Source organism: Canis lupus, chromosome 28 (assembly GCF_003254725.2).
Source record: "Canis lupus dingo isolate Sandy chromosome 28, ASM325472v2, whole genome shotgun sequence".
Taxonomy (NCBI): domain Eukaryota; kingdom Metazoa; phylum Chordata; class Mammalia; order Carnivora; family Canidae; genus Canis; species Canis lupus.
This window is the reverse complement of record NC_064270.1, coordinates 13,141,829-13,153,775: the sequence shown is the minus strand read 5'-3', so window position 1 is coordinate 13,153,775 and position 11,947 is coordinate 13,141,829. Positions and strand designations below refer to the sequence as shown.

Genomic DNA, 11,947 nt, shown 5'->3' with positions numbered 1-11,947 from the left:
TCTTTTAACTTTAGGATGGGTTAAAAACTGACCAAATAAACGTGTGCACAGGGAGTCTGACTGTCTTGCCCGCTGGACTGATACGATTAGCTTCGGTTAGGGCCCAACGTTGTATCGAAAACTTTCTCGTGGCTCGATAACTTCAATTGCTCTGTAATAATCATAACTGGAATCCTTTTTTTATCATCGCCCCTCCCTCTCGCCCTTCCTCTCGCCCTTCCTCTCGCCCTCCCTCTCCCTCCCTCTCCCGCTCGCGCTCCCCTTCCTGGGTTGGTCTTGAGCGCCAAGCCACCGCAGAGAGGCTTCTGTCCCTCGGCGCTCTCCGTAGGTCAGCGAACCCTCATTGGCTGGGTGCCCTCGCGACGTCAGCGTAGTGCTGCCGCCGTTTTTCAGAGGAGTGTGGTTTCAGCGTCTCAATTTTTGGTGGTCGTGCTGGTCCAGGCTGTTGGAACAAATGGCTCAGAAACCGCTGCGCCTGTGAGTGACCGGAGCCCAGCGGCGCGCGCCCGTGTGCGAGTGCGAGTGCGAGTGCGCGCGCGCGCGGACCTGCTGGCCGGGGGCTTTCTCGCGCCTGGATGGGAGGAGGGCAAGGCGGGGGTGGGAGCGTGGGAGCGGCTGGTGAGCCCAGGCCGGGTCTTTGCCTGGCCGGAGCAGGTCTGTCTTCGCTTCCCAGAGGGGGCCCTCGGCGACACACGCTGGAAGAGGCGGAAGCTCCCAACGTCAGGCCTCCTCCGTCTCAGGCCTCTGACACATTTCCCCTTCACGTCTCCGCACCCCCCGTTTATTTATTGACAATTCCTAGCCGTGGGCTCCGCTGGTGGGCCCTGGTCAGTTGTGAACAGACTTGATAGATAGGGCTCCTGCCCAGGCGCACTTTTTTGGGGAGGAGGAGGCGCTGGAGTGAAGAGACTCCATCCACCTATTGAATATTTATTAAACAATCGCAGTGTGCCAGGCACTGTGCTAGACATCGCACAGATGGAGTTCCTGCCTTCACGGAGCTTAGAGTCTTGAGCAGATACCAATCAAAGAATCCAGATGAATGCAAAATTATGGTGGTGATAAACGTCAGGAAGAAAAGCTGCAGGGTTCTGGGAGGGGATAAAATAGGGGTATTGAGCTTATTGTGAGAAACAGGAGAGGGAGGATTGAGCCCTGGTTAATATTTTTGTCTTTATTCTAAAGTCCTTGAAATGCCAAAGAACTCCGTGGCAGGATCAAATTTTTTTTTTGTTTTGGAAAGCGATTCTGGCTGCGGTGTGAGCACAAATCAGAGCCAAAGAAGAGGGCAGCTAGGATTAGGTAGAGTGATGGTAGAAGAGAAGTGCAGGGATTCAAGGCTTATAGTAAGGAGTTGAAATTAACAAGGCTTGGAGATGGTTTAGTTTGAGAAGGAGTTAGCACTGTGGGATCCTAGATTTCTGCCCTTCAGTGGGATAGGAAACACTGGGAAAGGTCCTAGTTGAGGAGGTGAACTTTGAGATGGATATACTGGGTGCTGGCTCTCCGAGAAACAATTTTAATTCCATGTGACAACTACTACGAGAGAGGAAGTGCAGGCTCCTGTGGGAGCACCGGTAATTAATGACTGGTAGGGACTCGAGGGCGTCCTAGAAGAGGTGGTGCTCAGAAGGTAAATAAAAACACGTAGTAGTTTGTTACAGAGCTTGCTCTGAGATGCTGTATGGGTTTCTGAAGTTTGAGAAGAAAGTGACTTTCTGAGCCAGTCAAGAAGGCTTTAGAGATGTGTTGGGCCTTGAAGGGTGGGAAAAATTTAGATTCAGAGTGGGTAGGGTGGGGCTTTTAGGAAAGGTAACTACCTTAGGGAATGGCAGAGACAGAGTGATCAAACTGACCATAGGGGAGATTTCTGCTATGGAAACTCGAAGGATCAAAGACTTGTAGAAGCTCTTACTACTTTTTATGTCTCTGCCCCTTAACACTTAACACTTTACACATACCTCTTATTGTAGCCTTCTTCATATAAGTTTGTATCAGAGTGTCTCCCCTTCCCTGATTGTCAGCTTTTTGAGGTTTGAACTAAATCTTTCTCCTTTTTACTCCTAATGTGTTCTTCGCATAGTACCAGGCATAGTGCCTTAGCATATTGTAGGTGTCCATACATGGTTGTCAAATGGATGACTGATAGTGGCATTGGAAAGGAAAAGGGTGGAATGAATGTGAAAGATGTTTGGAAAATGGGATTGATGAGACTTGATGACTGGATGGGGGATTTTTGACTCTTGAAGACCAACTTGGCAAAACAGCCATCCACAAACCTTGGGAAGTGAGGAGAAGAAGTTGGTTCCATTTTGGAGGAAATGATAAACTAACTTTTAGATGTGGTGAGTTGAAAGTTTTGGTGACCTTTAGGTGGAGCTGCCCCAAGATCACATGTGCTGAACCTCTCCAGTACCTCAGAGGAACTGAGTCCCATACCTACCTTATCCGGGAAGACTAATATGTACCAAGCCCGGCAGGCCATTCATGTTTCCTGGACTCCCTTAACATTTATCTCTTGTTTGCAGCTTGGCATGTGGAGATGTTGAAGGAAAATTTGATGTTTTATTCAATAGAGTTCGAGCAATTCAGAAGAAAAGTGGAAACTTTGATGTAAGACATTTCCTGTTACTGAATCTAATTTTACTGTTATACTCAAACATGCTGAAATAAAGCTTGGACTTTATTCCTTTCTCAGTTGAACGCATACTTTCCCTTTTTGTTAGACTGAGTTCCTTTTGTGATTGTAGGAACTTAGTAGCTGTGGAATGGTAGGGAAAGGGAGACCTCTGTACTTTTTTATACTTTTTGAATTTGAATGTTACTTTCTTACTGTGCACAAAACTGAAAACAGTTGAGCAAAACCTCCCCAGGTGATTCTAGCCCCTGGGTTTGGGAACCTCATGTGTATTTCATGAGTGTGTGGTATGGATTAAGTCTGATAACATGTGCAAATGCTTCACAAACTGAAGAGCCTTATATAAATGTTATGTAGGGTTGCCAACTAGAATGTAAGCCCCCAGGAAACAGAAGAGTATTCTAGGTATGGGGACAAGCTGTTCATGGGTTAAAAAATGGAGTAAAGACAACAGTCAGGAATGTGGTTTTTTTCCCTGTGTCTCTCAGGGTATTTAGTACTTAAAGTTTTGTGTTTCAAGACAGATTCTTGGAAGTAGATTTCTCCATCTTTCCCTGACTCCCTCCTCCCCATCCCAGCTTGAGTTTAATAGCCAGCGAGCCAAAATTTAGTAATTTATAGAATCAGATCAACTACTGTAGTTGCTGCTGAAGAATTATATATTAAGATTCTGTAAATGATTAAGGAAAAAAAACCTACTTTGAGGCTGTTAAGTAGGCTATTTAGCTGGATTATGTTAATATCAATTATGTACTATTTAATTTAAAAAAATCTCATATCTGTTTAAAAAACTCATTTTAGCTGCTGTTGTGTGTAGGAAATTTCTTTGGCTCCACTCCAGATGCTGAATGGGAGAAGTATAAAACTGGCATCAAGAAAGGTATAGAAATTATTTTTATTTAACAAATGGTTTCTAACAAGGTTTTAAGGTTACATAATTCTTGCTGGGTTGTTTTTCATACATATTAATTATTTAAGAATTTCCCTTTGAGCTCCACCTGGAGCTGGGAAGGATGCTTATATGCATCTAAATGTTCATGTTTTGATTTGGTTGGATTTGGTTTAGAAAAATAATTCTCAGGATGCCTGGATGGCTCAGTAGGTTGAGTGTCCAACTCTTGATTTTAACTCAGGTCATGATCTCAGGGTTGTGGGATTGAGCTCCACTTTAAGCTCTGTGCTCAGTGGGGAGTTTGCTTGAGATTCTCTCTCTCCCTCTGCCCCTTCCCTCGTTCATGCTCGTGCATGCTCTGTCTCTTTCAAATAAATAAATAAATCTTAAAAAAAAAAAAAGAAAAATCATTCTCTTCTAAGTAGGCAGGAATTGAAGAAATGCAACCATATGTGTCCTTTCCTTTTTCCAGTTTGAGTGGCTTTTTTATGAAGCTCTTTAGGGTCTATGTTTCTCTTATTATACAGTAACCATCTTCTTTAAGATGTCACTTCATCAGCCAACGATAACTATTAGTCAGGCCACAGGTTGGATAGGATATCCCAAGTGCTCAGCATGTTCCACAAATAGGATTGCAGGTTCATTGCTTTTACGATGATTATTTTTCCTATGGGGAAATATTTCTCAAATTCCAAAGCAGATCTGGTAACTGTATGGTGTCATGTCTGTTTCTTTCACTAGCTCCCATTCAGACATATGTGCTGGGTGCTAATAACCAGGAAACAGTAAAATACTTCCAAGATGCTGATGGGTGTGAGTTAGCTGAAAACATTACTTATCTGGGTAAGTTGATATTTTTTTGTGTTTGTAACCAACATAATAAAATGTCTTCAGGAATTAGTCTCCTGGGAAATTTGTGGCTGGATTCTTCTGCCATTACTGCCCAGAGAATGGGGTTCTTTCCCAAAGTCTGTGTCTCTACCCTTGAGACTCTAGCATTTTTTCCTCTGTATTCTCTCCCTCCTTTTCCCAATCTCCTTGTACTCCCACAACCCAATATATACTCCTGCAGCCAACCACGGAATAAACTATTTGTGGTATACGGAGTACTTAAGGTATAAATTATGTTGAAAAAAATTCCATGTTTGTGGTCTCACCATGTAACATTGCTAGATATATACATCTTTTTAGATTCCTAACTAGCTATATAGCTCTATGTCTCACTAAGCTTTTGGAAATTCAAGTGGTTAGTCCTGATTCTCACATTTTTCACTCCCTTTGTCCTTCTTAGGTTCTGGTCCACTTTTTAATTTCAGGTTAAAGTTGTTCCCTTTTTACACCCAAATCTCTTTTAGTGGTTCTTTTTAGTATCTGGCCATTTAAAAAAGCACTGTCAGATTTTGTTTTTGTTTTTGCCTTATCTGCCGTCTGGCTATGGCTTCTTGGATTATTCGACTCATTTTTTTCTACAATGACTCCACTGTTCTTCACATTTCCTCTTTCTTGGTCTCTGACTTCTCTGGAAAGCTTCTACAATTTCTTTACTGGCCTTTATTCTCTACATCTGGCTGTGGCCCTTATGTAAGCAATCTTATCTCGCTTCAATCATATGGGGCTCCTTCAGGCAAAAAATTGAGGGACAGATTTTTGTTTGTTGTTTTTAACCATTGCTGTGAGATAGACATATTGAAATCCTTTTGTTGTAGATGTTAACATAGGCCTGACTTACGCCAGTTCTTGCAGTAGTTATTAGATTGGATTAAGATTGCCACTGTAGGGATCCCTGGGTGGCGCAGCGGTTTGGCGCCTGCCTTTGGCCCAGGGCGCGATCCTGGAGACCCGGGATCAAATCCCACGTCGGGCTCCCGGTGCATGGAGCCTGCTTCTCCCTCTGCCTATGTCTCTGCCTCTCTCTCTCTCTCTCTCTCTCTCTCTCTCTGTGACTATCATAAATAATAAATAAAAATTTAAAAAAAAAAAAAAAGATTGCCACTGTAGATATTTATGGCGGCCATTTTACCATATGACTTTAGTGCCAGTAGTGGAAAGAGCAAAGAGGTATTTGGATTATTTCTGTGAAAGAGATTTTTTGAGATCCAGTAGGAGGAGCAAACAATGAACTTGATAGTGAACATGTGATAGTGAGCTTGAAGTGTTGGGAGATCATCCAACATATAGTTGGAAGCGATCTTTCTAGAGTATATAAGCAAGGTCAGTGTGGAGGAATAGGCTTTGGGGAGTTGGTCCCAAAAAGATGAAAAACAAAGTGAGAAGGATCATATGGTTTCAGAGGAAATATAATGAGAAGGAAAGCACAGCTCTGTGGTGGGGGTGTATATCTTCATCCAGGCGTAGGCAAAGAGTGATTAGAGCAGTATTGGGGGGAGGTAAAGATCTTATCAAATTCATAGACTCTAAATGAAGAGAGAGTGGTTTCAGAAACCAGGAGAGACTATTGTCAGTTATAGGGCGATTCACGACCTTTATGAGAATGGTAGGAGAGGGAAACCACAGTGCAGTGGGTTCAGGAGATAAGAAGTGAAGCCCTTAATGCATGGACTGCATTTTTGAGAAATTGGAAACAGAAGAAAAGGCGGTTTCTCTTTCAGTTAGTGTATGTGTTCCCTTTATCAGTTGATCTGTGTGTTAATTGGCATGGTTCTTTATTGCTTAGTATGCCCATTAGTATGTTTAGTACTCTGTTCTTCTCTGAGTGGAAAGAGCTCACTGAGAAGAGTCTCTGTAGGTGAAAGGAAGGTAAAAGTTGATGGAGCTAGGTCTTAAAGGCAACAGGAAGAAGTAGGTTTAATGGCTCAAGCCAGGAATATATTTAAAAGAGGGTAGAGTCTCTAGTTTTGCCCAGTTGCTCTTTCCACATGTTTGCCGTCTGTCATACACTGCTGCCTGCTTGAAGAGCATATGCATTCTAGACTGTATTTTTCTCAGAACTGCTGCTCGTTTTTCCTCACTGCCTCTCCCTGAGTCCGGGTGTCTGGGTTTCTTTTAACCCGTGTAGAGTCTTCTCTAGAAGGCAGGAAGGCTTTTTCTAATCAGTGTTTCCCAACTTTTTTCATTTGTAAGGTACCTGGGGTAAACAGACCAGCCTGTGGGTTCCAGCATCCTTCACATAAGGGCTATTCTCCCTGAATGGGAACACAGTTGTAGCCATCCACCACTGAGTCCCTGCAGGCAGAAGAGAGGCTCTAGAAGAGTCTGTGCTCATTTAGACATGCTGAATGGCAGGGAGGTGGGGGCTTACAGCATGGGGAGAGAGATTTATCACTATAATACTCTGTTCTGCAATTTTGACTAAAACTTGTCCTTTTTTTTTTTTTTTTTTGAACCCAGGTCGTAAAGGTATCTTCACTGGAAGCTCGGGGCTGCAGATTGTGTACCTCAGTGGGACAGAGTCCTTAAATGAGCCGGTCCCCGGTTACAGTTTTAGTCCCAAGGATGTATCTTCCCTGAGGACAATGCTGTGTTCAACATCCCAGTTTAAGGGGGTTGATATCTTGCTCACATCCCCATGGCCCAAGTATGTGGGGAACTTTGGGAATTCTTCTGTGAGTAGTGCTTGTTCAGTTGGAATTTCTATAAGCAAATTGTACTAACTTAATTTGGGACTTTTTTTTCTTTTAATTTAAGATCTTATTTACTTATTTGAGAGAGACAGCACAGAGTGAGAGAGAGAGAGCACAAGCAGGGGAAGGGGCAGGGGGAGGAACAGATTTCCTGCTGAGCAGGGAGCCCAACGCAACTGGGGGCTTGATCCCAGATGCTGGAATCATGACCTGAGCCAAAGGCAAATGCTTACCTGATAGAGCCACCCAGGTGCCCCTTTTTGCTCTTTATATTGAGTATTTCAGCTCTTAGTACCTTTCAGTAGAAATTTTATGTAAATTACTTCAGGATACTTAAAACTATATCAATTGACCAAAGCAAAAACTTTAAAACTGGTTGATCTTATGAAAGCACAATTCACAGATGGGCTTGCTGAAATCTTAATTATAAATGAATGATTCTTTAAATTATTTTCCCTGCTTCAGATGTCTTCTTTCAGGCTTCCTCATAATATGTTTTGAGGGTTCACTAATTTTTAGTGAAAAGATTTACAGCTAGTGGCAGCTTTACAGTTATATTTCTCTTACCTTCCATTCCACATTGTAGCATTTTGGCTTTCAAAATACATTTTTTTAATGGAATTATTATGGGATAAGGGATAGTGATATAAAGATCTAACCTTGAGGCCAATTCCCTGCACTTCGGCAGAAACCTAAAGGAAGCAAGCATAGGACATAAGAAATTCTTGCTTTATTTGGTATAAAACTAATTTTGCTAACTTCTTTTTTTTTGCTAACTTCTTTATCTCCAGCTAATACCTTCTCTTAAGTTCTTAATATAATATTATGGGTGAGAGGTCACATAATTTGTTGTTAATAAAAGCTAGGGGTGGATGAGGAATAAACCTAGTATTTTTGACAAATTTTATGTTACAAACTTTAACAAGGGCATGGTTGCATCCTTCTACAACTACACCTTTCAAACTACACCTTTCTTGGCTGAGGCAAAATGAAGGATTGCAGGCTTATGTCATGAAGTCTGTGAATGTCCCATTCCAAATAATCTCTGGATCCTAGGGGCCCTGAAAGCTAGCTCTTAATTTTTATTGTTTGCATTGACTAGGACTGTCTGTATTGTCAGAACTATAGGTACACAACAAAGCAAATTATAGAAGCATAGTCTGTGGGCTTCAGAGAGACATATCACTTCCCAAAAAAGATCATAGTAAATCCTATTTTGGATATTAGTGTGGAGGGCTTACCTTACCTTTTAACCCCTGGCTGTCCAGCAGTGGTTCCCATCTCTGCATTTATAATAGCCTAGTTCCTCTTCTGTGTTTGAGATTTCTGATTGCCACAAGCATGGAAAAAAGTAGAAAAAAAACTTTCAGGTTCGTTATGATGACTGAATTTCTATTTACTAGGGAGAAGTGGATACCAAAAAATGTGGCTCTGCTTTGGTCTCCAGTCTGGCCACAGACTTGAAACCAAGATACCATTTTGCTGCTTTGGAAAAGACCTATTATGAGAGGCTGCCCTATCGGTGAGTAGCATTGCATTATTTTGGCTTTTTGGAGAATTTGCCTTGGATCTTCTTTTTTTTTTTTTTTTTTTTTTTTTTTAAGATTCTATTTATTTATTCATGAGAGAAAGAGAAAGACAGGCAGCCAGAGACATAGGCAGAGGGAGAAGCAGGTTCCGTGCAGGGAGCCTGATGTGGGACTCCATCTGGGGACTCCAGGATCATGCCCTGAGCTGAAGGCAGATGTTCAACCGCTGAGCCACCCAGGTGTCCCTTGCCTTGGATCTTCTTTGTGAACTTCTCTTTATCTTAGCCATGTAACATCTTCATTCCTTTCGTTTACTCAGGCACAGAAGTGAGTGGCTCTCAAATTATTTAACTCTTCTCAGTTTGTTTCCTAATTTGAAATTTAGGGGATTGGACTGTATACAGTCCCTGAAAGATTTGCAGATCTGAAGGAACTATACTGTTTCATCCTCACAGCTTCCTGTAACATAGTATGTCCTGTTGCCTGTTTAATCAGGTCAAACCAGTACTCTTGGTATAGTCATGAAAACTCTTGTCTCAGCCTAATCAATTCAGAAGTATTTCAACTTGATAATTAAGAACTTATATCATTTTTTTTTTTTTTTTTACTTTTTTCTTAGTTTGAGTTTGGAGGTGGAGTTATTAAAGCACGTCTTGCAGAGACAATAAAACCAGTGTTTCATAAGTGATAAAATTAAGTTAACTCTGAATTATCTTCACGGGTAAAGAGCATGGATAATTTCTAAAATAATCTATAAAAACTTTTTTAGCTTTTAAGGATCAGAATACACATTTCCCTAAAGAACACATACCAGTGGCCAATAGGCACATGAAAAGATGCTCATGTCATTAGCGATTAGGGTAATCCAAGTCCAGCCCACAATGAGACACAACTTGATACCCACTAAGAGGCTACAATCAGAAAGTATAAGTGTATAAGTGTTGGTGAGGATGTGGAGGAATCAGAACCCTCATACATTGCTGGCGGCAGTGTAAAATGGTGCAGATGCTTTACAAAACTGTTGGCAGTTCCTCAAAAGATTAAATATAGAGTTACTGTCTGACCCAGCAATTCCACTCTGTTCCAAGTGAAGTAAAAACATTGACCCATGCAAAAACTTGTACACAAATGATCATAACAGCATTATTTACAGTAGACAAAAAGTGGGAAACAACCCAAATGTCTGTCATCTGATGAATGGGTAAAGAAAAAGGGATATATCTGTACTTTGGAATGTTATTCAAGAAAAAGGAAAGGAGAACTGATAAATGCTACAAGGGTGAATATTGAAAACATTATGCCAGGGGATCCCTGGGTGGCGCAGCGGTTTGGCGCCTGCTTTTGGCCCAGGGCGCGATCCTGGAGACCCGGGATCGAATCCCACATTGGGCTCCCGGTGCATGGAGCCTGCTTCTCCCTCTGCCTATGTCTCTGCCTCTCTCTCTGTGTGTGACTATCATAAATAAATAAAAAAAAAAAAATTAAAAAAAAAAAAAAAGCAAAACAAAACAAAAAAAACAACATTATGCCAAATCAAAGAAGCTAAGCACAAGAGACCATATATTGTATGGTTGGATTTATACAAAATATCAAGAACATTAAAAAAGTCAAGAATAGGCAAATTCATAGAGATAGAAAGTAGAGCCGTGGTTGCCAAGCCTAGTTGGAGGGGAAATGTGGAGTGACTGCAAATAATGTGAATATGCTAAAAACTATCAAATATTTTACTTTAGATGGGTGAATTGTTTAATATTTGAATTGGAGCTTTCATTTTTGGAGGCTCTGAGGGAGAATCTGTTTTCTTGCCTTTGAAAGTTTCTAGAGGGCAGCCCTGGTGGCTCAGCGGTTTAGCGCCACCTTCAGTCCAGGGCCTGATCCCTGCAGACCCAGGATTGAGTCCCACATTGGGCTCCCTGCATGGAGCCTGCTTCTCCCTCTGCCTGTGTCTCTGCCTCTCTCTCTCTTTCTCTCTCATGAATAAATAAAATCTTTTTTTTTTTTAAAAAAAAGAAAGTTTCTAGAGGTCAGCTAACGTTCCATGGTTCATGGCCCTCTTGCCCCATCTCAAAGCCAGTAATTCTGGTTGAATCTTGCCACTTTTACTTTCTTCTGTACTCACTTTTCCCTCTGGCACTTCAACTTCCCCCTTCCACTTTTTTTTTTTTTAATTCCAGTAAAATTAACATACAGTGTTATATTAGTTTTAGGTGTATCATATAGTGATACAGCAGTTCTATACATCACTCAGTGCTCATTGCAGTACGTATAAGCTTAAGCCCCATCACTGCTTTTACCCATCCCCCACCCACCTCCCCTCTGGCAATCACCAGTTTGTTCTTTATAGTTTTGAGTCTCTCTCTTTTTTTTGTGTTTGTTTTGTTCCCTAAATTCCAACATATGGGTGAAATCATTTGGTATTTGTTTTCTCTGACTGACTTATTCCATTTAGCATTATATCCTTTAGCTCCATCCATATTGTTGCAAATGGCAAGACTTCATTCTTTTTAATGGTTAGGTGCTATTCCATTGTATACATATATCACACCTTCTTTGTGCATTCATTTATCAGTGGATTCTTGGATTGCTTTCATATTTTGGCTATTGTAAATAATGCTGCAGTAAACATAGAAGTGCATATATCTTTTCAAATTAATATTTTCATATTCTTTGGGTAAATACCTATTAGTGGAATTACTGGAACATATGGTAATTCTATTTTAAGTTTTTTGAGGAACGTTCATACTAGTTTTCCACACTTCCACATTTGTCCCAGCTTCCATTCCCACCAACATTGCACAAGGGTTCTTTTCTCTCTGCATCCTTACCAACACTTCTTGTTTCTTGTGTTTTTGATTTTAGCCCTTCTGACAAGTGTGAGGTAGGCATGAATGATAATGAGTGATGTTGAGCATCTTTTCATGTGTCTTTTGGTCATCTGTATGTCTTTGGAGAAATGTCTGTTCATATAGTCTGCCCTTTTTAAAATTGGATTATGTTTTTGGTGTTGAGTTGTCTAAGTTCTTTATATATTTTGGATATACATCATTTACAAATATCTTCTCCTACTTGGTAGGTTGTCTTTTTGTTGACTGTTTCCTTTGCTGTGCAGGAACTTTTTATTTTGATGTATTCCCAATAGTTTATTTTGTTTTTTGTTTCCTTTGCCTTAGGAGACATATCTAGAAAAATGAGTATGACACTGCTACAGCCAGTGTCAGAGAAAGTACTGCCTGTGTTCTCTTCTAGGATTTTTATGATTTCAGGTCTCACATTTATGTCTTTAATCCATTTTAAGTTTATTTTTGTG

The 11,947-nt window shown here is 41.0% G+C and overlaps 1 protein-coding gene across 6 annotated transcripts in view; it reads left to right on the top strand.

Moving 5' to 3' along the window:
• Positions 1 to 282: 282 nt before the first annotated feature.
• CWF19L1 (CWF19 like cell cycle control factor 1) overlaps positions 283 to 11,947 on the top strand; it is a 29,461-nt gene continuing 17,796 nt past the window's right edge. Inside the window, exons 1-6 of one of the 6 annotated variants that reach the window (XM_025466889.2) lie at positions 283 to 477; positions 2,529 to 2,613; positions 3,440 to 3,518; positions 4,272 to 4,373; positions 6,879 to 7,093; positions 8,515 to 8,633. In XM_025466889.2, the coding sequence (XP_025322674.1) occupies positions 455 to 477; positions 2,529 to 2,613; positions 3,440 to 3,518; positions 4,272 to 4,373; positions 6,879 to 7,093; positions 8,515 to 8,633 (623 nt within the window). In that variant the 5' untranslated portion in view covers positions 283 to 454. Of the gene's footprint in view, positions 478 to 639; positions 655 to 887; positions 2,346 to 2,528; positions 2,614 to 3,439; positions 3,519 to 4,271; positions 4,374 to 6,878; positions 7,094 to 8,514; positions 8,634 to 11,947 lie in introns of those variants that run through there. The other 5 variants (XM_025466887.1, XM_025466890.3, XM_049103644.1 and 2 more) reach the window with 5 other exon arrangements.